The sequence below is a fragment of the Corvus hawaiiensis genome, chromosome 4 (genome assembly GCF_020740725.1).
Source record: "Corvus hawaiiensis isolate bCorHaw1 chromosome 4, bCorHaw1.pri.cur, whole genome shotgun sequence".
NCBI lineage: Eukaryota > Metazoa > Chordata > Aves > Passeriformes > Corvidae > Corvus > Corvus hawaiiensis.
In genome coordinates, this window is record NC_063216.1 from 45,462,598 (window position 1) to 45,488,245 (window position 25,648).

At 39.9% G+C, this 25,648-nt stretch overlaps 1 protein-coding gene across 11 annotated transcripts in view; it reads left to right on the forward strand.

Moving 5' to 3' along the window:
- Positions 1–25,648, forward strand: part of GRIP1 (glutamate receptor interacting protein 1) — a 331,823-nt gene that overhangs the window by 151,589 nt on the left and 154,586 nt on the right. Inside the window, exon 1 of one of the 11 annotated variants that reach the window (XM_048302709.1) lies at positions 14,087–14,467. The exons of the other annotated variants lie outside the window; for them this stretch is intronic. Coding sequence (XP_048158666.1) covers positions 14,413–14,467 — 55 coding nt within the window. The 5' untranslated portion in view covers positions 14,087–14,412. Of the gene's footprint in view, positions 1–14,086; positions 14,468–25,648 lie in introns of those variants that run through there. 11 annotated transcript variants of the gene reach the window in all.

A 25,648-nucleotide genomic window follows, 5' to 3' on the forward strand; every position in this document is an offset into this window, starting at 1 on the left:
GGAACTTGAGTTTACCTCTTCTCAGACCTTAAAGTCTAAATATCGGGTTTGTTTCCAAGCTTTATATGGGGGGGGGGGGGGTGGGGGGGTGGGAAATCAATATTCATTGTTCCTAGGGGTCTCAGATACTTTATTTGAATGGGTTTGTATTTTGCAATTGAGATTTATATGTGCTTATCAGAGAAATGGAAAATGGACTAGGAAAGAAAACACAAAATGAATATAAATGAAGTACTTCAAAATTTCTGAAAACTACTTACTTTTCCTCATTCTTCTTGGTGATAGCATCTGGTAGTAGTAAATAAATATTTTCAGGATTCCAAGTAGTCTTCCTAATATCTGCACCAACTTTGTGCAAAAGGCAGGGAAAAGATTTGCCTGCACCTCAGATGCAGACGCATCTCAAATACCTCAATTTAAAATGCCTGGGAAGAGGCCAGTGGGAAGTGTGATGCCATGAAAATTTTTTGCCTTTTCTTTTATACCCTTGTTATACCTTTCTAACAACTTCTGTATTCTTAGTGCTTTTTGCCTACATTCTTGGACTTGTTTGTCAAGCTGAGAGACGAAACATTTTAGAAGCTTCGTAGTTAGGGATCAGTGTGCCCCAGACCCCAAGGTCCTCTCCAGAACACATTCTGTAAACTAAGATAGAACCATCCAGGGGAAGGCTCCTTGGGGAGGGGGGCTCACTTGAGCCGCTCACTGGGGAATTTTTCATAGATATGCTAATTAGTAAGACCTATAATGATATACCAAATCGATTGTATGTGTGCACTGCGGGGTGCATTTCGGTGCATTCCACCTGGACGTGGTGCACCTAAGGATCCTTAAAATAAATACCAAGGTAAAATCCCTTTTCCCCTTCTAACCGTGTATGAGTCTTGATTTTAAGACCAGGAAAAGGCATCAAGTGCAGCATCATGCATCCAGCAAAAGGCTGTTACAGCTGTGTCACTTGGAGATCTCCCAAGTAAAGAGCTTGGTCATCACTTTTTCGTAGATTTACAAACTTAAAATGCACAGCCTGAAATGAGCATGTTAGTGGAAAATGTGCTGCCTCTCTGAGTGGGTAGTGTGTAAATGTGGATTATTATTTTTAGGTGGGGCTTTTTGTTACCCTTGTTTTGGAAAAAAACAGAGCATCCGTAGTGAAGCCTCATGTGAAAATGAGAGTCACTGTAGGCTCATCTTCATGTTAGTAAGATGTGAATTGACAAAAATGAAACACCTCTTTCAGGAGTATGCTGTGCTTCTAATTAAAAGAAAAAATCAAGGCACAGACATGTTGTTACATGAGGGAGTGCAGTGGATCCCTGTGTTTTGACCAACTTAAGGAAGATGCTTCCTCTTTTGAAGCGTTTTCATATCCAAATGAAAGCAAGCATAGATTTGTTATTTTTATATCTATATGTTTATGCTCTTTTTGTTTATGCTACAGTAAGAGTGTGCATCTCTACTTCCTGTAGCCTCACCTGTTTCCCCCACTGTGTTTGGCATTACTACAGGAGCCAGCATCCTTGTTGCTGGACCAAAGCACCAGCAGAGCTCTCTCACCTGGAGCTCAACCAGCAATAACAATTGTTCTGTAGACATGGGTGTCTTGGTTGCATTTGCTCTCAGTAGGGCTTCTCCCCCACAACGGGGAACTTCACCATTCAGCTGACTCCGAATGTCTGGTTTCTTTGTTAACAACCTGCACCACTGGGGTTTTCCTCCATGACCTGGAAGGTGAGCCCCAGGTACAGTATGCAAAGTTGACATAAGCAGCTTGAAGCCCCAGTTCTGGCCAAATAGAGAATGAATCTTTAATGCTTTCTGCTTGAGCTGCATTGCGTTTTCATGCATCACAGAAAGTGCTGCATTCAATCTTTATTTAGATTTTCTTACCAGGTATGAAATGAGCTGATGGCAAAATCTGCAGTTACTTCATATTTTTTAATGATGGAGATAGATGGCTGTAATCTTCTGTCATTTGACATGATTTTTACCCCTACATTTTTGTGTCTTGGCAGAAATGATGGGAATTCAGATGGTAATGAGGTGGCATCCAGATGCATGGCACACACACGCGTATGCACAAAATATTGATTTAAATATGTCCTGACAAGCTGGTCAGGCAGCAATCTGAAGGAAAGGAAACTTCTGAAGTGAAAGAGAAATAATGACAATAATGAAGAGGCAGAACATTGATTTTAATATGTAGCAGCAGTATGGAGATCTGGGTCTGATGAATCAGAAGGGGGAAGCTGGCACAGGAGCACACTGTGATTTGTTGCATACATTTGTTTCCATTTTTATCCATTAGCAGCACTGTGAGCATTCAGATGCAGACAAGAGATTGGGAATGTGGAGCAGGGGGAGGGGAACTTGGGCTGTTAAAGCTTTGATAGGTGGTGAATTTATATCAGCTAGCTTTCTAATTTCCTGTTAAAACGTCCAGGCCCCTTTCTCCTTGCCTTACTTTAAATAAATAAATAAATGGCACAGTTACCATCCCATTTCTGCATTCCAGGCAGCAGCTTGGGAGTATTTCTATCACCTCAACACTTTTATGGACCTTTCCAGTAAGGCAGCAGGCCTTGGAAGCTGGTGCAGTACCATTAGCATATGCCTCTGCAAAATATTTCATCGTTTTGTGACTCCCTTTTGATCAATTAAGTTTATGTAGCTCTTTCCAAGTAAGTTTATAGAGAGAATCTGTACACAGCCATCTCTTTGTGGTACCAAGTTTATTGAAGTGCAGCAGCTGGTGTGATGCAAACCAAAATGTATGTTGGGGAAAAAAGTAAATGCATCGGGAGAAAGCGCGTTGGGGGAAAAAAGTAAGCGCTTTACAGCAATTGCCGTATGAGCCGGTTTTTATAAAGCCCATGACACATGAACAAGTACAAAGAAATTCAAGTGGACGGTGTTGGCTACTTTCTGTCTCTGGCTGTGAACACGCTGATCTTTGGTATCTGTAGGTGGAGCCTGTTTGTGCTCATCTAGGTAGAGTCTGACCTTATGTTTGAATGGAAAGCTAGAAAACATGCAATGGAAAACATTAATATGTGCACTTAAAAAGAGGGGGGGGGGGGAGGGGGAAGAGACAAGTTTTGAAGAAAGAAGAAAGAAAGACGTTTTGGCCATTATTTTCTCCTTGATTTAGTGCTGGTGTCTATGAAATTTCAGTAATGAAATAAATATTGAACAAACATTAAAGAGGAGGAGGGATTTCAGGTCTTGAAGGTAATGTGAACAGAGTTAATAAGCAGTATAGATTTGTAAATAATGAACTCTGTCACAGTTTGGGATATAATACAAAATTAATGGAAGAAATACTAGTGCTTGCTGCAGCTGTGCAGGATGTTTTTGCATCTTTTAAAGTGTTTGGTGTATTTTAAATGCTCATGATCTAAAAAGGGAAAATACCTCAAAATGAGTTGGTTGCAAAACACCCCCAGGAGTTGACTCAAGGATGAAGACAGCAGTAGCAATTTAACACCCTCGTTAACTGTTGATAAAATTAGCAGCTGAAATTAGATCAGGAGACCTACATAGTAATAAGAATGGAGATGTCTTTAACTAGTCTTTAAAACAACTAGAAACGTGTAATATGCAGAAGAATATCATATGACTTGGCAAGTAAATGTGTCTACAGGGAAATAATCCAAGATACGATGGTATACTATGAATGAAAAGCTGGGAAAGCAGCAGTGCGTAGAGGGAGCAGCACATGGGGAGAAGTAGCAGTTAGGTTTGCTATTCGCTAATAGCAGTGATACCTGCAAAAAGGAGTTACTAATGCTGTACTAAGAAAGGGCATGTCACAGGCATAGGAAAACAACTGCCCTTTACTTACTTGTCTGTTGGACTGCACCAAGGCTGTTAAATGAAATTATGGCTGCTTCTCATGTTGGAACATAGGAGTGAACAAAAAGCTTTCAGTAATAAGCAGCAGATGGAGTTCAGGCCTGACTTATTGCAAAAGTTAAAAATGCGTGTGTATAGAATATTTGTATACAATGATTATTAGAAGAACCGAGATATGTATGGAGAGAGGAAAGTTCTAAGGGAAGATTTGAGAGGTCACAGTTGTTGCAGAAAAGTAAGGGGGAAAATAAAATTAATTGTTAGAAATTTTCACTGATACTTACGGGAAACATGCTCAAAAGATTTTTGACTGTGTGACATGAAGAAGCAAAGTATCAGCTTTCAGAGCAGCGTTGATGGCAGGGGTGTGCTGTGGCTGGTACAGCCCATGTGCCTCCCCACCAAGTCTGGGCAGCTGGCTGGGACATTCAGACCAGTTCAAGCTGGAACTCTTCTCAAGACCCTAAAGCGAGCTTGAGACCTTTGAACACATAAGGAATTCAAGATGGGGTTGTTTGTGCTTTTAAGGAAGATATGCAAGTTCAAAGTAAAATTACTAGCTGGTTAATGAAGATGTAATACAGAACTTGAAGTTTGGTGTTTGTTGATAAGTTTTAATTTCATACCTGACAGTGCAAAAGAAATGTGTGAGAGGGTTTTTGTAAAAAAATGTTGGACTATTAGAAAACCAATTAAACCCGGGATCTGTTACTAGTGATTGATAATTTACAAGTGATAAATCACAATAATACAGGAAGATGAGTGCTTTGGCTTTTTCTCAGTTACTGTTTTATTTTGCAAGGGTAACATTTGTTCTGCTGAGTGGCATGTTTTAGTTTTTTGTTGGGCTGTTCTGGAATGCACTGTTTTGGCCTTGTATCTAGTTCCCAGTTTTTTATTGATCATTATTGTATACAATACCATATTTACCTTAGGAGATTGTAGGATTTCTACAATTTAAATTAAAGAAAAAAAAGAAGAGAGGGGAAACAAAACTGATAATTACTGTATACAGACTTTCAAATGTTAGTGTTATCTGGCCCAGCTACAAACTTTTTGGAAGAGTATTTTAGAAGGAACTATTAAAAGTGTGATGAATAGCAGTGGGACACCACTAAAGCATTAATGATCCATGGAGGAATAACACTAAAACAAATTTGTGGCTATCAACCTTTCACTTTTGAGACTTACGTTACAAATGCTTCAACCCCAGGCTTAGGAACCTTTCCTTCATTTGTTTTGGTGACGTGGGAGCAAAGCATGGTGATAATTTCCTATGAGTCATACATGTTATAGATGCATAACATGTTATTACTTTGCCTGATGTAAATAACATGCTTTGTGCTACTTTGGACATGAGTGTTTGCTGGTGTTGCTGTGGATCCTGTGCCTTCTTTTACAGCAAAAGGGAGAGGATGTGTGTGGCTGAGGATGGTGCACAAAAGGGTTTCCCTGCTTTTGAAATGTCAGCCTTTTGAGAATGTGGAGTAATTGTGGTGCAGAATGGGGCACTTTTTCTAACACATTAACGATTGGGATTATAAAAAGATTTTTATATTAGTGTTAATTGTATGTTTGATAAAACATTATGTTTATCTATGTATAGCTAGTCCTAGCTTTTAATAGCATTTTGTTTGCACAACATTTCATGTGCAAACCTGATTAGTATTTTAAGGGTGAAAATAGCCTGAAAACTCTTCCAGTCCATTTTTTAATGGTGTCCATTTCTCTTAGTCAAAGCAGTAGTTACAGACAGTAGGAGGCCATCAAAATCTCGTATCTTGCTTCATATGTTTTCTAAGACAAGAGACAACATGTAAGATGTGTAAGCAGGTTGTGACATCCAGCCTGTTACTCTTACAGCAGGTCCAATAACTCATGTTTTGCAAAAATGTGTATTCCAGAAAGGCAGGTAGGCTCTTCAGAGAACCATTTTGGTAGTTTTATCTGTTAGTAGATCTTCCAATCAGCAAGTGATAAGTTTGAATTTTAATGCTTGTGTATCAAGTGACGTAGAAGCTCTTGAGTGCTTAACATGTCCATCCTATGACAGCTCACAGGGGCTGTCTAATCAGGTCACTGTACTAACTCTCCCAGTCTGGTATTACACTTGCTGAGTCTGGCACTGCACAAGGCTTTTTTATTGGTCAAATCACACTTGGTGCTCTTCTCTGCACCCTGTCCAGTTTCTCAGCCTTTTAAAAACAAACCTAAAGCAAGCAAACCCCATCATAGATGACAGAGCTGAATATCGGGTTCTAGTATAGGTGTGTGTACACAAGGCAGGTAGTGATCTTTTGTGTTCTTGTTCTCAGTCTGCCCCCATTTATGCAAGCAACATTTGCATGAAACCTGTTGCTGCAGTTGCAAGTCATTGGCTTACCTTGAAATTACCTGCTCATTCATTTTTATAGTCATCATATTCAGGGATACACTCCCTGCTACTGCCAGTACCACTTCTGCTTCTGGGATGGAATAGTCCATGTGGCCTGGGAAGGTACAGTGGCTGGTGCCAGTTGGCTGGCAGCTGCTCAAGCTGCAGGCTAGCATCCAGTGTGCACCTAGTTTCAGTATAGAAATCCATTCTGTTCTGGTAAAGCAGCTGCTACCATGTCTTCCTGCAGCTTGCACACGGTAGGAATACAACCGTATCAATGAATCAGCATTTTCCTTCATCTTGTAAAGGCTTGAAGCTTTTGCCAGTCAAAACTGCTTGTTCCATCCTTTCTTTTGCTGCATCTCTAGAGCTGTAATCTTCCATTGCCATCCTTTTTGACCATATCTTGAATATAAAGGCTTGCACATAAAAACTTACAGAGTTATTTTCTAAAAAATCTCTTGTAATAGATTAAGTGACTTTACCTCCAAATACACATTTTATTTTCTAGTGTGGTATTCCAATTTCATGGCTGCTAAATAGGTTGATAAGAATATGGGAACAAAGCAGTATAGCTAGAGAAAGGTGTAATTATTCCACTTTTGTTCAAGTGGTTTTAGTAGAATGATAATCTTTTTTGTTTTTAAATGAGAGTAGAAGCAGCTGTTTTCTGCTAAGTGTAAGAGAGAGTCTCTGCTTCCAGTATGGTAATTTTGAGGGAATGCTTAGCTTTGTTTTGTTAGAGGCTGATGTAGCAGTTGGAAGGTCATCGTTTTAATTAATTGAAAAAACCTCTACAAAGTACAAAGCCTTACAGAAATTGTAATTACAGGAGTCTTTAACCATGTAGTGCAGCATGTGGAAGCTACTTGTAAGACAGAGTCATCCTTTAGTTTTGAGATTACGTTAAATCCCAAAGCCTGTAATTATATGCATGTTGCTGGCAGGAGCCCATGCTGGGCTGATTGCGTTCAGTGAACAGGGTTGTTACTTGCTGTTTCTCTCCATGAGACCTACAAGCATCCTGGAAAGCACAGTACCTAGTACTTTCACTGCTGCTTTTGCTGAGAGGGCAGACAGACTACTTTGGGTTTGGTTTATTTCATTACATTTTGAAAGATTTCAGGTTCTTTACTAATTGTCAGTTCAGGAGATGCAAAGATAAATTATTAGTAATGCTCCAGAAAGTAAGCGCTCTCTTCTGTCACTGTAAACCAAACCAAAGAAAGGGTACAGACGCGTGTACCTTCTAGAAATGCAGCAATACCTGATTCATAAGATCTTGATCATGCAAGGTGCACATGGGTTGGGGCAGTCCTGAGCACAAGTACAGGCTGGGCAGAGAAAGGATTGAGAGCAGCCCTGAGAAGGACTTGGGGGTGCTGGTTGACGAGAAGCTCAGCATGACCCAGCAATGTGAGCTCGCAGCACAGAAAGTATCCGCATCCTGGGCTGCATCCAAAGCAGCGTGGCCAGCAGGGCAAGGGAGGGGCTTCTGCTCCTCTGCTCTGCTCTGCTCTGGTGAGACTAGGCTGGAGGAGAGACTCCACTGCACCCAGCTCTGGGACCCTCAATGTAAGAAGTACATGGACCTGCTGGAGCAAGTCCAGAGGTCCATAAAGATGGTCCAAGATCTGGAGCATCTCTTCTGTGAAGAGAGGCTGAGAGACCTGGGGTTGGTTATTCAGTCTGGAGAAGAGAAGGCTCCAGAGAGACCTTAGAGCACCTTCCAGTAATTATAGGGAGCTTAGAAAAAGAGAGATGGCAGGTTTTTTACATGGACAGATAGTGATGGGAAACATTTTTAAGCTAGAAGAGGAGGGATTTAGGTTAGATGTTAGGAGGGAATTCATTACTGGGAGGGTGGTGAGACACTGGAACAGGATGCCCAGAGAAGTTTTGGATGCCTCATCCCTGGAAGTATTCAAGGCCAAGTTGTATGGGGCTTTGAGCAGCCTGGTCTAGTGGATGGCAGGGAGATTGAAACTAGATGATCTTTAAGGCCTGTTCCAACCCAAACCATGTGAAGATGCTGATGATGACTTGTTTCTGAAGCAAATCTCAGTTAGTTGTGGCTATGCTTGAATTTCGTTTGAGAGACTACAACGTACTTGTGCTATGAAAGTTTCTAATTTTCGTAGTGTGTGCAGCATCTTCATATGTTCCAAATTTTAAGTCTGTAATTATTTTTAAACAAATATTTGTGGCTAAGAAAGGGTGGAAAAAGCTGAACAGTGTGCCAGTAGCTGAAATGAAGTTAAGAGTGAAAAGTCAGAGTTGTACTGAAAGGTTTTTTAAGATCTTTTTCTAGTGAGAAACATCTCTTAACCTTTGTATATCAACATGGTTTCACTGAAAAGGACAGGTTTAGTTTTTCCCAGCAATTGAAACAGATTGATAAGATAAAGATTTTTTTTGTGAAGCTCTGGTGTGGGATTGCTGTAAAGGGTAATGTAGGCAATGCTGTTCCTTATGTTGTGCTAAAAGGTAATGTGTACTGGAGAGTTGTTTTCATGTAGGAAAGATGTATGTATTCTCTTTCCCTTAATACTGCATTATAAATTGTGTAAAATACATTGTTAAATCAGACTTCTAAAAAAGTCAATTAAAATGTGGATCTGCTGTGTTGCAGATACTTCATAATACTTCAAAAAAAGGCCATTGCCAGGATGTGGCAATGTTTACTGATTTTATCACCACTTGTTTACTACCCACCAATTTTAAAAGGCTAACATTGCTTGGAGCCAATAAATGAAGATTTTGGGATTTTTTACCTAGAAGGCCCCGAAATTATTTTTCCTAATCACTTCCTAGGCAGTGAAGCTAAAATACTTGTATGGTGCCATGCAGTGGTGTTTTGGCATCAACTTAGATCTTCAATGATGTATTCTTGTAATCTCTTAACCACTTTCAACACACATGTCCTTGCTTTTTGACATGCTGAATCTCGTACATGATGTTCTCCAGTGAGGATCTTCTGAAGCTAGAGCAGCTTTTATGACTCCTAATGACCTGTAAAGCATTCTGCTGCAATGTCTGCGTCAAATTACCCAACAGTGTTGCAAAGGTGGTTAATATAGCTAGAAAATAGCTGCTGTAGTTGATTTAATAAAAACGTAAATTTACAAGATCCTCCAAATTATGCAAAGCTGACAAGTTGTCTGTTTTGATAATCTGAGCACTGGAGAATAACAGGGTGTCTTTATTTCACTCGCATTTTTATTCCTTCTCCCTGCAGTGAAGGGGAATCTTCATAATAGAGCAGTATTTATTGCAAAATGCTGGACTGACTGAATGGGAATGCAGCTCTTCCCTTCGGGATGAAAAATTTTGTTCAGATAGATCGGTATTGGTATAAGGTTGTATCAAATGCTATAGTGGAAATGCTTTAGTTTTCAAAAAAGAAGTATCCATATAGCCATTTGTTATTTTCAGAGCTAAAGTAAGTCTCTTTGTTCCTTAAAAATCTGACTTTCCATTTGAATAATGTGCTAGGTGCCAGCAGTAACCTGTAAAATGATGAAACAAAATACTGAGTTGTACAAAATCTTAATGTGTTAGGATCTCATAATATTTCATTTCAATATTATGCAGGTAGATCCAGTAGATATCACTGTCTTCCTGACACATGAAGCACTCGATATCTGCATGTCTTTCTCCTTGTCTTAATGTTTTCTTGAGACTGTTGTTTGAGTACATTGCTGTCCTCACTGAACCCCATGAGCTGGCTTTCTTTAAAGGTCTGGGTCTGTGTTGAACACCGCTTTGACCAAATGAGTTCTCTGTGGTGCATCTGCCTCGCTGTGGTCACGCACAAACTTACGTGAAGAAAAGTAGGAGCATGCAACATCCAAAACCAATTAGGGTAGCTCATGTGGACAAATCCCCTGACAAGTGAAAGAGGGGATGGGGTGTAGCTGGTTTTAAGGTGATTTTCAGTCACTGTGTGAAAGGAGACGTTTGATACAGTGTGAGTGGAATTTTACGTGGGTTGTCCTCTGGGTGCGTATATTCCCGTGAAACAGAAGGGTGTGTACAAGTGTATATACTCCTGTCAAATAGAAGGGTGTGTTTTCTGCATGAGACATTCATTTTTTGCAAACTCTTTTTTTCCTCCCCCAATTTCATATTTTGCATAATTTGTATTCTTCACTGAATACTGGTTCTTCACAAAAATTTCCTGATTGTATCTAAATGTCACACTGTATAAAGATTGTAATCTTCAATTTAATTTAGAGAAATTTCATTATGTATTTTTTTTATCCTACAGAGAAGTGTAATAGATCATAACATTCTTTTTCATTCATTTATTTCAGCTAATGTGATCTGATAAGATTAACCAGAAGTTTGTGTTAAATAGGATACATATATTACACTGCCTGTCTTACCGTATGAAAATATAAGCTTCTTTCATCTAGTGACCTTCTACTGAGTACTTATGAATACAAATACAGTTGAGAAAGCATTTGTATGTTATATATATTCTAGATTTATAAATAATCTTTCAGGCTGCTGAAGAAAGGAGTGAGTGCAGCAATAAAAGTGATACAAATTCATGGTGCTGCCCAAAAGCATCACAATGAAAAAAGATTTTTACAGATGAGTCCAGAGAAAATTGTAACTAAATGTGCAACTCTGTTAATTAATAAGGAAGAAATGTAATTACTAGAGTTTAGCCTGTGTTATATATACTATAAATAAATTTTTAGTATGAGGGTTTTTGATCTCCTAATATTATATTACCTACCTTTTTGTTTTTACCTTCTCCCCCATATTTCTTCCTGAAACCAGCTGAATCTATCTGCAGAGCTGAACGACAGACACCTCAGAAAATTATGTCTGTTTATTGGGATGTTGAAATATTTAATAATCACAAAATCCTTAATTTGGTTAAAAATATATATATATTAACACATGAGGTATAGTTAAATTAATTTCAGGACTAGGACTTTGGACAAGAACAGTTCTGTTAATCCTCGCGATTGTTGTTCTGAAAGAAGGTGATAAAACCATGTCTATCATGAGTAAATATTTTAGAAATTGTTCCAATAACTACATCTTTTCTAGACCTAGCAAAAATGAGGAAAAAAATACGCAAGTACATACAATAGATCGTTATGTTCCATGCTGTATTTGAAGCATGAATTCTTTGTTTTCTGAAATCTTTTTGAGAAATTCAAATCCGTACGTGACCTCCCTTGGCAAGGACAGAAAAATTGTCTGAAGAAACTTAAGCAAAAAATAATCCCATTGACTTGGTTGGAAGTGACTGTTGCAGTGCTTCAGAGGCTATTCAACATACACACCAGTAATCTAGAAGTAGTAAACAATACAATAAGCTTTTCGGATCAAAGAATGCATCTTTTCACTGTTAGTAAAGCCTTATCTGACCAGGTCTGCTGCTGGTTTTGCATATGTATCACAGTGTCTGTATAACTGTTACAGTTTTACACATTTCCGCTTAATCCCATTGGGACTCAGCATTTCCTTACCTAAAGGCTTGATTTTTTTTCTGGTGTCTGAAGTCTGTCTTTTGCAGCCTCCTAGCTCTGTAAGTGTGCTCTGTTTTGCATCCTCTGCCAAAGGGGCTGAACCAGGATAAATCATGAAGTCAGATCACAAAGGCAAGCAGCAAGCAGTTCTTCCTCATGGTGTAGATACAACCTCTTGCCATTCTCTGCCCAGCAAAAGTCTTCAGTGATGTTAAGATTGCACAAAAGTGAGCTCTTGAGTTGAGACCTGCTCAACAAAATCATGTTCTTTTGAGCACTGCAGGCTCACCTGGCACTGATGTTGGCAGGTGATGTCAAGGTCCATATCCAAACAGATAGGAGTGGAAACCTTACTGCCTGGTGTAGACAATGCTGACCCACAGCTGACTGGGAAGAATCAAAGAACAAATGTTAGGGCAGCTAAACTATCATCTTGCAGTATCTTCTAGTTGGCCATAAGTTAAGGGGAAGTGTTTAAACTGGTCTGCCTGGGTCCAGCAAAGTTTATGGCATCAAGGACAGGCATCTGTCAGATGAGGAGGTAGTAATAAGGATTCTGGATGCCGATCTGCAGAAAGAGAGCAGCAAGTTCAGGCAGCTTCGGTGTCTCAAACCTGAAAGAGCTGTGAGCAGGGGCTGTGTGCTGAGGCAATAGCCTTTGGTTTCTGGAACAGTTTGTCCAGGGGAGCAGAGAGAAAAGAAAGCAGATATAACGTGGTATTTATTGGTATTATTGATGTGAGGTTCTGTTACCTGAGCAGGAGGTGGCAAGAAAGAGAGGTGGCAAATTCTTTCCTCTAAAAGCATATTCCCCACTTAGCCTTCTCTTGGTTTTCTCTGTATGGGAGAACAAGAATACACAACTCCTCTCCCCTTTCCCTCCATAATAGTCCCAAGATTTTCTGTTTGCTTTCTGGACCACTGAATTACTCTGACTTAAACCTTCGCCTTCATCCTGTGGTTTCATCCCTCCTTGTATGCCCTGTCCATACCTGGCCGGAGGTCTGTGCTTACAAGGATGGAGCCATCAGTCCATGCCTTCAGGTGCATCTGCTTTTCCACTGGTTGGGTTTTATGGCTCTCTGGTACAAGAGCAACTACAAGAAGCAATAACAAGGTTGGTGAACAAATGACTCGATTACCCCTATCTGGTTTTAATGAAATAAAATTTCACCAGATCTGTCTGGGCAATTGCAACTGTACTGATGGAGTGTTTCACCTTACCCTTGGAAACGTGGCTGTTGCTCCAACCAATAAAACAAAAATAAGAAAAACAATCACTGTAATAGTAGTGAGTTGGAGTAGGGGAAGCACAGGGCTGCAGATGCAGTGAGGAGCAGGCAGGGAGAGAGAAACGGCTCAGAGTGTGAAAGCTGTCCATGCTTCCTTCTGGCTTTCTGTAGCTGGTGGTAGAAGGTGTGCACCATGACTATAACATTAAATATAGTGATGGATAGAAGACGGCAGAAGATAAACTAAGCAATTTTGTAATCAAAGCATGTGAATGGGACAGAATATATGAAGACAGTTTGAAATATATCACTCAAGTGAAGCATAGATCCTGAGAAAGAAATAATGATCTGTTGTCTTAAAGGAGAGTATCTGGTACAGGGCTTGGGGTTTGTGCGTAGATTTGATGTGATAAACTCTATATGGAATATTTTGGTTTGCTTGCTTGGCTTCTAAAATGGGTATGGAGTTTTGTCCATAAAGGTGGTATGGAACTCTAGTTTAAGTGGTATGCTCTACTTCATAATTTTCTGAATGATTTGTAAAAGCAGGTTAATTTGCTGTTTAAATAGGCATGAGAGAACATAAAACTCCTCGTGAGCTGAAGAAATCTTAACAAATGGTGCAATGTTTGGCCAGTAAATGTTCAGGTGCACTAAAATCTGCTCTCTTCTCCCTTTAGTGAAGGCAGAAAATTCGATTAGCTGTGTGTTTTCTATTCAGCATCATTTTATTTTGGTGTGATCAAATGCTTGGTGGTCCTGCCCACACACACCAATCCATCAATTCCCTCCACTCCCTCCCTCCCCCTGTGGTCTGTGCTTCAGCATCTGTAATATACTTGTCTACAATTGTCAAAAAGCTTTCATGGTTATCAAATCAGGCTTTTTCTTTTTCCTTCCTTACAGATCTGTAAGATTAAATCTTTAATATGCTTTGATTAGAATATTTCCATTTGAAATAGGCTCCTTCTCCCCCAGAAGTAGGATTCCTGGTGTTTTTGCCCTATTTATCCAGAGGGAACAGTAAGGGAAAGGATAGATATAAGGAAGGAGGAGAAAAAGCACCCGGTCTTGCTGAAACGTGGGGCCCTTTGCCTGGCACAGCGACCGTCACTCCCTGCAGGGTCAGGGAATGCGAGAGGCTGGGAGATGTGTCCCTCTAATATCCGCGTCTGTGTGTGCAGTTGGATGCTTTCTAGCTTTTAAAGAAATACGGCTTTTTAAGCCCTTCATCTCCTCATGCAGGTGGTGGTGACGGCTGTAGTAGTTGAATGACACAGCTTTGCTGGATGACACGGAGCTGATCTCTGCATCAGCCAGGAGGAATTAAGCTTTGTCACTCCCCGCCGGGGCTACCTTTTGCCTGGTATGTGCAGGAGGAGGAATTCACAGGCTGCTGCTGCATTCACCCAAGCAGAGCCTGAGCGTGCTTTGCCAGGGGAGGCAGGCAGCCAGAATGATAGCTGTCTCTTTTAAATGCCGCTGTCAGATCCTGAGGAGACTTGTGAAAGGTAACGTGCTTTCCTTCTTACTCATCCAGGGGCTCCGTTGCATCCTTCCAGAGACACAGCCTGATGTTTTTACTTTTAAATATGACCGTCCTTCCTATGTACTGTCAGGCAACAAAGAACTCCTGATACAGGAGGGTGTACGGGCTCTTTCAGTTACCATTCCTACATGTCCCAGGCTGTGGTCCTGTTAGGAAGATAGATTTCCTTTTTTCTTTTTTTCTCTTCTTTTTTTTTCTTTTTTTTTTTTTTTTTTTTTTTTTTTTTTTTTTTTTTTTTTTTTTGGTTATTGCTAAAAAAAGGTTTTTTTCTCAAGTGAAGTGCTAAAGTTATTGTAAGGTGCAATTGTTTTGTATTTTTGCTAACTGCTCAGTGGAGTCCCTCCTGGGTCAGTGCATGCTCTGCCTTACTGGGAACAACTGACACTGCTATCCTGGACCTGTATCCAGAATGAATTTCTGTTGTTTCATGTCCTTTGCGAGCTATTTTTACCTGTGCTTTAGATGCCAAAGACTTTTCTATGTGATGAGGTATGGATAGCAGCATGTGTTTTTTCAGGACTGCACTGGCATGTCACACTTTTGAAGTTAATTTGCCTGTTAGAGCAGTATGCATTTTATCTTACTGTAAATCTTTGTAGTCTCTTGTTTTACCGCTCAGAACTTTAAAATACTACTCGGAGTCCTGTGTGATTGTTAAAGCAGATATGTGAAAACCTGCCTAAGACACCTTCCCTGTTCAGGAACATACCTTATTTTCTAAAAAGAATGTTTACTTTTTTTAAAGAATCTGTTATGTTTGGTAATTTTTTCCCTCTCTATGTAGAAAGGTTTAATTTGGGATTTTAGCTCGATGTTTTGATGGAAACTTCCAACATTGTAATAGTGTTATGTGTCTGCAAATAAGAAGCTTCTATTTTTTGTCTTGGGTGCTGTGAAATATTTAATGGCTGTTACATGCAGCTGGATATACATCCGTATGTGCATGAAACTCTTTTAATCAGCTTAGCTTGAAAAATCAGAAATCTTTGATTATTAGTCAGGATAGCTCAAAATCAATTAGTGTTTTATTTTGCAGAAGCATGAAAAGGTAGCATGCTAATACTATGAGATCAGTAATAGGAAGAGAGAAGAATACTGCAATCAAACTTATATAATCATTTTCCTGTTACTTAGATTGCTTTGTGGGGCCATGTTGTTCAAAACATATGAACTTATATATTTATTAATCATCTTCTCAATAGATTTGCTTCTCTTTCAAATCTGTGCTGTGTGATGCCTGTTTTTCTCGTCCTGTGTAAAATGTTTCGATTCTGGTAGCTCTGTTACACATTTATCAGGTTGAAAATCAGTGTATTCCCTTTTTCTGGTGTGAGCAGAGCAACCTTTTTGTCTGCTGATGTCTTTATCAGACAGATCTGGGCACTAATTTAATCTGTCACTGATGAGAGTTGTTACTTCACTTAAATACAGTTTCCCTGTGAATAATCAATAGCCTTATACATCATAGCCATCTTAATTCTTTCATGCTTCCGTCGTTCAACAGAACTCAGGCTAGTGGGTTTTTTCTCCTTTGAAATAATCTTAACTTCCTTTGAGACTCCTCACTCCTCCCACTCCCTCCCAATAGGAGCTGGCATGATACTATTGATTTTTTGCATTAGTGTGCTTTATGGTTGTCTCTAGTTGATAAAGAAAAAGTCTAGAGGTATGTTCATATATTCATTCTCCTGTAAGCCATGTGCATGCTGGACTGGTGTTGCTGTCCTAATTGACAGGTTCCTGAGTTTTCACTGCTGAGTAAAACCTTTGTTCTTTTATCTAGTTCTCTGGGGTTTATGACCTTGGCGTTTACATCTCAGACAGCAGTTAAGGCCTGCTCAACACAGCCAGCCTAGCTGAGGACAGGGATGCACCTTCACATTGTTAGTGTGGAGAGGATTCTTGCCAACAGCTGGCAATCTCCTGCTGCTGTATCAGCTGGAAGATCTCCTTTCCTTCTAACTTGCTAGTCATGGGGTTTTGCGCATTCATTGAGTTCCTTTGCTCCAAAAGAAGTTTTCCTTGCTTTAGTACTTGCCCCCAGCCTGTCTCTGCTAGGGTCTTTTTCTTCTGCACTAATCCTGTAGCTTTGTGCAGTTCCCCAAAATAATTTCTTTACTGTCTTCAGGCCCTCCTGTGGTGAAAAGAAACAGATATGCTGCACACTATATTAGTGTCTTGTGTTTTTAATAAAAGATGTGTGGTTAACTATACACAAAATGTGGAAATACCAGCTTTATTTATGTTACGTCATTTTTCATGCCTGTCTTGACAAAGTAAGCTTGTAACATCATTTCTTGTTCTTTCAGATAGGGCTGTAAACAGAAATGCCTCATCTGTGCAACTGGAGACTCTCTAAAGGCAATTCTTTCCAACATGGAGATATTCAGGCAATATTGTATTTTACAGCAATTGCACTCCCCTCTTGTACTTCATCTTAACCTTTGAAAGCAAAGAGGAGAGCTTCTTTTGTATGTCTTTCTATTGCTGCAGGTACTTACTTTGTAATTGAAAAAAATTCTGGCAGGAGAATCTTCAAGTGTTGTGAGCTAATTTCAAGGCAAAAATATCATATAGTAGTGGGAATGCTCTCCAAAACCTAGTCAGTGACCCACTCCTGCTCTTCCTTCTCATAGTTGTGAGTCAGAGCTTGCAGCAGATAACCCTTACCTCTCTTGACCTCATCTCCAGGGTCATCTTCAGATGGGAGCATTAGTCTTCTTCTTTGTCCTCTGCCTTCAAACTTACACCATTCATAGGAGGCAGGCACAATTATAGAATCACAGAATGGTTTGGGTTGGAAGGGACCTTCAAATGTCTTCCAGTCCAGCCCCCTGCCCTCAGTCCTGCTTCACTGCTGCCCCTGCCCATGCACTCCTCCTGTGCCGTATTGCCTCTCTGGGTACAAGGGCTACTGTGGCTGCTGCAGCTGCTGTACCGAAGTCTTCTTCTGTAGTTCCACTGTATCAATCACTCCCCCTCTTAAAGCAAAATATGTGGCAAACAAGAAGTGTACAATAATTATTCATGTGGGAAATTTAGAAGACTGAGATTAGGCCCCTTAAAATGTATTACACTTCAGTTTTGTGAGTCTTAATTTTGGAGGTCAGTACATTTTCAGTAATGAAATTGCACTTTACCAAGGTCAGATGAAGGTTCATATTTCTGTCCATTAACAAGCAACCATGGAAGAAAAGTATTACGTTATTTGATGATGCAATTTGCAAGAATGATGCCGTGTGAGACTTCTTTCTCATAGGTGTTGAGACATGATTTGAATTTAGATCTAGTCTACCTAGTTAAGAACAAAAATAAGCTGCTGTTTTCTACACCAGTGTGTTGATTCTATGCTGTTTTTCTGTTATGCATTTTTTTAATAGCTGCTAAAATGTTTATTGTGGATGAGAGTTTGTGCTATAGTTACCTGATTTCTTTCATGAATAAATCTTTCATGCTTTTACATTTGAGCTGAAATATTGTTGGGTCAGTCTCTTTTTACTGTGATTATCTATACGTATTTGAATCTCTATGTGTATGTATATACATTTTAAGCAATGTTGGAAGTAGTTAAAAGGTTCTGAAAAGAGAAAAGGTATCTTCTTACCATATGAGCTACTAAAATTTGCACTGAGAAGAGGGTTTTGTAATTTTTGTATATTAATTTTTTCTCTCCTTTCTATCCCAAAAGAGCAAAGTAAGCCAAAAGCTACATTTACAATCTGAAGTAGTAGCTGTTTTTATAGTTTTCGCAATGAGAAGTACTGGGCTTAGAGAGAATGATAACTTATATTTTGACCAAGTGAATATAAGGAGAGGCCACATTTGAAGTTGCAAGAGCAACCACAGATCTGCGCTTCATACAGCTGCTTGTATTGGAGGATGATTTTTTTATGCAGTGGAGAAATACTAGGGTTTTTTTCCCCCCAGTTTATTCGTATAAGACCTTGGGCATTGAGCAGTATGTTGTGCATACCAAAGAGCCTGTGGTAATCCCTTACATTGCATATATAGGCTAAATAAAAATGGTACAAATTACAGTTATTATGTTAAGTACAACAATGAACAATATACATATATAATATGTTATAGTGAAAAGTTGCTGAAATGTGTAGGCTGGTCAGTTTTACAGGTAAATTAACCACTTTATAGTTTAAAAATTGCCTTTCAAGCGGTGCATTACAAAGCCTTGGCTGTGGTTAATTTATGTATGGACATGTTCGTTTTTTCCCTTTATTAGCCGGAAGAACAGGACTTTTAGGAAGCTGTGTCAGTAGTATAAAGTTACTTACAGAAATGGGTCTCTTTGTTAGAGTCAGGAATGCAGTTTTTAACATACACAGATCAGTGAAGTTATTCTGGATTTTATTATAATGGAAACAGAATAGGAGCACTCTGATAAAGATGTCAACTGTTGTTACACAGGGCATAGCATGAGGAGCTGAGTGGAATGTCTCTCACCCATCAAAGCTTTATAGCCTATCTTCAGGATAATTTATCACCTACTGCGCATACAGATCCTTTCTGCAGACATATATTTTTATTCTCCCAGTATGTTTCCAATACAGTGAGATAAAGCAAGCTTTAAAGGCAAGATGCTGCACTCCATTTTACAAGATGATCAGTTATCTAAAAATTGGATTGGGGCCTAAAGCATCAAAGGATGAATTCTGAATGTAGCTGGACGTAGGTTATACTTTGCTTTGCCACAAGCAGCTACAGCACAACAAACACAGATTTTTTTTTTTAAAGTATGAAATTAAAGTGGTGTAAAGACTTGACATCAAGGCTGTCTAGTATCTTATTACAAACTTGACAGTGTTCCAGAGACTCATCTCTGGTTAATTAATTATTTTAATAGTAATTCTAATTATGTGGTCTCTTTTTGCCAATAAATTGTTTATAAAAATGCAAGTTAACTACTAGAACTGAGTCAACAGCTGCTTTGAATGAAGTAAAAATCACAAGTAACAATATCTGTAGGGACTTTTAAACATTGGTTGCTTCCCTGTCTTTCTAAAATTAGTTCTGAATATTCAGAAAACTCTTGAATGTCTGATAAGTTCTAAAAATAGGCAGTCAGTATGGATTTGTTGGCTTTGTGCATTAGGTTGGGGTTTCAGAAACAAACTTTGAGGTTTTTCATACTCGACACCTATTTATCCAAATTGTCCATATCTCCCAAGTTTTTTTGCATTTTATTTCTGAAAGTGACTTCTGTGTTTCTTCTGACTTAGTAAACAAGCTACAGTGAAAGAATAAAGAATAGAATCAAAATCTGGAAACTTTCTTTTCCACTAGCATGTGGGAACTTCAGGGCCACATCCAAAGCTGCAGCCCTTCCTCAGCCATTAGTGGGTACTTCATGAGAAGACAGGAGAGAGTCCACAGGGGAGAGCTGTGGACGTCTGTCAGCAAGGGAAGTTTTGACATTGCTCTTAGTGCTTGTAATGTAGTAAAAATAATTTAAAAAACAAAAAACCAAAACAAAACAAAAGCATTCCCTGGTACTTGGAATTTTTTGTTTTGTTTTGTTTTTTTAAAAATTATTTTGTTGAAAGACTGTTTGTCAGATAAGAAGATGAAGGCAAAGAGTGGCCATGACCTGTCTTACGTCGCTCAGTGGGTCCATGCTAGTCTTGGGGACAACCCTGTCCTCCCCTGAACTCCCATGTGATCATTACTCATTAGGAGCAGTTACTGAAGTTGGCAAAGACTATGAGAGGAGAGAAGACATTGCAAGAATTTCTCCGTTCGAGATTTTTCGCCAGTTTTGACTTTTTAATTTGCACTTTCTTAAGTGCCTTTGGCTAGGATTGTTTTAGGATTGCTTTGAAATTGTAAGTACCTGCATTATGATAGCTGAAGGAGAGGGAGAGAGATGAATTTTCGTTAAGATATTCCTTCTGTAATTGCTATTTAGGCTTTCCAGCACTGAGTATGTGTAGAACAAAAGAGGCAGATTTATTATATTTAATGAGCATTATTAGTTCGCAATATTGTCTTTTTGTTCAAAGGAATTCTTTGAACTTATTGTTGTAAGAGGTAATGAAAGGAGAAAGGATTTTCTCTTCTACAGCAAGCTGATCACAGTTCACAAGTTCAAGCAATATTTCTTCGCCACTAATATATTCCAGAACTGGCAAACTCTTTATTAATTATTCAGGATGATCTAAAGCACAGCAGCATACTAACCAATCTGTGTGAAGCTTTGAGAGAAAAGAAATACATAAAAATACTTTCCAAATCAAGCATGTACTAAAAGTAGGAGCACTGCTGCAGCCCTTATGGTCTGAGGGTGTGTGTATGACTGGAGTTCTGCAGAGAAATTCTCTGGCTTAGATAAACAGATATAATTGCATGCAGGCACCTGTAAGGTGTAAAGAGAAAGCTGCAATCATATAAAGAGATGGTAAGTAGCCATTAGCTGTCTTTTATCTATCAGCTATTACTAGCTGCTTTCTGATGTGGCAGCTCTGATATCAGTTACACATGGAAAATGTAGGAAGTGCTTTTTCCAGCATGTGTAGATTTGCAGGATGGGTTATAGAAGTTGTTGGCTGGTTCCTGCTGAACTTCTTTCACAAGAGTTCAGCAGGTGATTGGGACTTTGTGCCTTGTCCCTAGTGGTCTGGTGGGAATAACTATGTTCCTCTCCTCTGAAAAGTATTCTGAGGAAAATTTAAAAAAAAATAGATTACCATGTGTCGGTTTGTAGGTTTTTTGAGTATTAAAGGTGAAGTTATTTTAAAAAAACAGTTTATTGGTAAGTGGTGCCAGTTTTAATATGAACGCAGGCAAGACATTTGAGCTGTGTGTGATGAAACCCCAGGCTTGCTCCTGGGTTGGTTGTTGCACAAATATCCTTCCAAGTATCACCATTGCTGCAGGACAGAAGTGTGTTGCAAATATTCCATGAGTTTGTCTTCGGTGTCATTGCTGCTTCTAGTTGTAGAAGACAGATATTCAGAAACAGCCCAGGATCCCAGTCTGGGTGAGCATTCCAGAGTGGCACAGAAGGTGTGAGGAAGGCTGGAGCCAAGAGCTAGGCAGGAGCATGTATCAGGTACAGTGGGAGAGACATAGCAAATTTTGCCAGTCTGCAGAAATCTGTGCCCATCCTTGCCTTTGCAGAAGAACACTGGATTTTTATTTGCAACCAAATTTGCTCTCACTCTGTGCCTATCTGATGCCCATGGGAGTTTTGATTACTTTGAAGTATCTTAATTCCACAGAATTCTGTGGATGGAGGTGAAGCCTGAGGAAGCATGGAAAGGAGAAGGGTGGCATAGGGTAGGAGAGAGATGGCACACACTGCAGGCCTTTGCTTTGCAGTCAGCTGGAGGTGCCCATGGCCCCCATCTCTGGGGTGCTGCGGGAGTGGGCGAAGGAGACCTGAGCTACAACTCGAGGAATGAGCTGGGGGAGATGCAGCTCTGCTGGGAGCTCAGCACAGCAAGCGGGAAAGAGGACAGTGAGGAAAGGAGAAGTCAGGGGGATGTGAGAAAAGGTGAAGCAGACGTGGCATGTGCTGCGGGCACAGCCTGTTGCTGCGGGAAAGGCACATGCAATGTGAGGAAAAACAGGGACCCACCCTGCTGAGAATAAAGCAGCAGGGGTTAAAAATGGTGATTTTGTGGAAATGTTCTATCCCATATAAAGTTCAAGTCTACAATTATGTAGTAGTACCTACCTAGATATCTTAGGAATATATTGCAAGGTGAGGCTCCAGGTAGAAATGGTCTCTGGTTCCTTGTGTGAAGAATGGACTCACTCTCTCATGAGCTTTATTAATCTTAGTTTGGGGGTCTGCTAAATCTGAGATACACTGTGTTATAGGAGTGAGATCATACCTGCCTTCTGAGGCAGATTTCTGCAGCTTAATCTGTCAGCCAGCATGACTCTGCTTAGTAGTGCCTCATCTACATTTCATATTGTGGTGCTGCTGATGTGCTTCTGCCATGGGAAGGTCCTGTTCTTGGCACAGGCAAGTCTGTCTCTGTCAGCATAGGTTACAGCACCTCTCCAAGCAGCACTCAGTAAATCAACAAAGGGTAATCTCATTTCTTCTGCCCTATCTGCATTCCCTCAAGGAGTTCTGCAGGCCTGGGGAGACGGCTGCTTGGCAGGGCATGTAGGGAGGACTGCCCTGCTTGGAGAATATCCTAAAGGGCCAAGTTTTCACAAGTTGCAAGGAAAAAGAAAGTGGTTCATAACATGCTATTTTTTTCTCAAGGGAAAGAAAATTTATATTAAAATTTTATAAATTTTTTAGTAATATAAAATTTTATAAATTTATTAGTAATATAAATTAATGGAACCTTCTGCATCATCAAACTGATTTACCACAGTGTTACCACAAACACCGTGTCATTCCCTTACTCTCATTTAGGATCATTTAGGTTGAAAAAGACCTCTAAGATCATCCAGTCCAACGACTTACCCAGCACTGCCAAGTCCACCACTAAAACATGTCCCTAAATGCCACATCTACACATCTTTTAAATACCATTTCCCTGGGCAGCCTGTTCCCGTGCTTGACAACCTTCTCCGTGAAGAAATTTTTTGTAATATCCAATCTAAACCTCCCCTGACACAACTTGAGGCCATCTCTTCTCATCCTACACTTGTTACTTGGGAGAAGAGACCAACCCTACCTGTGTACTTCCAGGTAATTGGAGAGAGTGATGAGGTCTCCCCTGAGCCTCCTTTTTTCCAGTCTATACACCTCCAGCTCCCTCAGATGCTCCTCGTAAGACTTGTGCTCAAGACCCTTCATCAGCTCTGTTGCCATTCTCTGGACACGCTGCAGGACCTCAAGGTCTGTCCTGTAGTGAGGGGCCCAGAACTGGGCACAGGGTTCAGGGTGTGGCCTCACCAGTGCTGAGTACAGGGGAATGATCACTGCCCTCGTCCTGCTGGCCACACAATTTCTGATATTTAAGAAACTGCAGGGCAAGTTCTGTCGGCGTCTTATAAGTGTATGAACTTCTAAAGATGCTCATCCTTTATTGTCTCCTTTCTTCTTTTGGGCATTTGCTTTAAAGCATCACTCCTGTAATATTTAGGAACCTTTTAAGACTCTGGGCAAAAGTTAAATGAAAGCTTCAGCCCAGAATGTTGTTATTACACAAAAAGGAAAAGTATTAGGTAAGTCTCCACTGCAACCTCTCTATCTTATCACTTGAACTACTCATCTGCAGTTTTTATTAGTTATTAGTGCTGTTGGGAATTATGTTGTTACTCGAAAAGGAGACTTCCCTGAAAATGTATTGGGGCAGAAAAATTGCTCCAGATTGGACAGATTACAAAAAGGCAAACACTAGACATAGTTTTGTGGGGGAAAATGTGTTACTGGAAATAGTGTCACATCTAACAAGCTTATTCTGCCTTAGCTTCTCAACTGTGAATAGAGAAAGATCTTAAGCAAGGAAATACCAGCTATTCCAGTGAATGCATTACCATAGTACATTGGTAAATGTCTCCAATACAGCACAGTTTAAATCCACAGTGCTCTCAAGGAAACATTTATACTTTTAGTCAACTAGAATTTGACAGCTCTGTCTGGCAGAAGATACTGTTTTTGGCATCTAGTTTTGGTTGGGGTTTGTTTTTCCATTTGTTTTTTTGCTGGGCATCCAGCATGTGTTGTGACCTCTTAAGAGACCAGTGCAGATTTGCAAAGATACTCTGGGCATGTTGTTCTCAGCTGTATCACAAGCCAGTGATGAATAACAAAGATGAAATTTCCTACCATGTTAGGAGGCTTAAGTTGATATATCATTTTCTTCTCCCCAGCAGTCCAAAAGGAGGGCACCCTTGAGTATTTTAAGCTTTCCAGTGACAGGGTTTATATGGTTTTTTTCCTTTACTGACATGCTTATGTACATAAATTTCTGTAGACCCTAAGATAGTATGATGTTGTTATGGCACCTGTGGGTCAGGAATCCATTTTGCTGAACCTGAGACTTAACTTAGTGCAGATTTTGTTTCATTGATCTAAAAGGAGTTAGGAATGGAGATAAAACCTGACAGCCTGAGCTAATATGTAATATGAACAGTTCTTTTCTACTGGACAAAAAAAACCCCCAAAACCGAAACTCCACAAAGCTTGAAAGTAAAAAGAAACTGCATTCTTCAAAAAGAAACAGACATAACAACTTTTTAATTAATAGCTTTTTCCTCAAAGAATAAGAAGGAACAGAGAAAATGGGGATTATGATTTAGGATTTGTTTTACTACTTAAAAAAAAAAAGCAGGAAAGTGCAGTGTTCGTGGGGGAGTTCCTTGGGAAGTTCAGCAGTCCAGAAGATTGTCTAGCTACATCTTGTCTCTGTTTTCACTCTGGAGCTGTGTAATGCAGTGATAAATGTGCCCAAAGGCCACTTACTCAATGTTCCAGAGCTTCCAAGGCAGCAGGAGCTCGTCTCGATGTGCAAATGGAAGGCAGGTTATGCCTTAGGAAGCACTTGAGCTCCCTTTGTAGAAGAATGCAGTTTACTCTTCAGTGCTGCTGTTATGGACCTTGTCAGGATGGTTCAGGCAAGGCCACCAAACCAGCAGCAGCAGCAGTTCCTGCAGATGCCTGTCTGAGAGCCACTTCCTACGTGCATATGCTATGTAATATTGAAGAGCAGCTGCTCGGTGTTGGCTGACAGCTGCACTGAGGTAGGAGCTGTAGCCCCAGGGAGCAAGGCTGACTTCTCTTTTTTTGCATCTGTGGCAGTAGCACAGTGTGGAGATCTCCTTTGTCCAGTGTAACAGAAAATCTTCATCACTTACTCCCTGCAGAAATGTGAGTATAAACTCTGCCCTTATTTTTCATGGGATTCACATCCTTACAATTTACCCAGACTGAGAACTTGGAGTGGTTGGGCTGGGATGTGGTGTGCCCAGTACTGAGCTTTTCAGCTGTCTCCAAGATTTCAGATCTCAGTGTAGCTGTAATTGAAATGTTCATTAACAGTTCTAGACAAGTCAGTTTGACTTTCAATGCATATTTCAGACCTGCCATGTTGCTATGGTGTACTGCGTGTTTTGGTGGGGTTTTTTTACCTGACTGTCAAAAAAAGTGCCTTTACTTTTGTAAATAGATAGCTGGGTAGAGGAGATCTCAAAGGTAGTACTGAATCCAGGCTATTTCTTT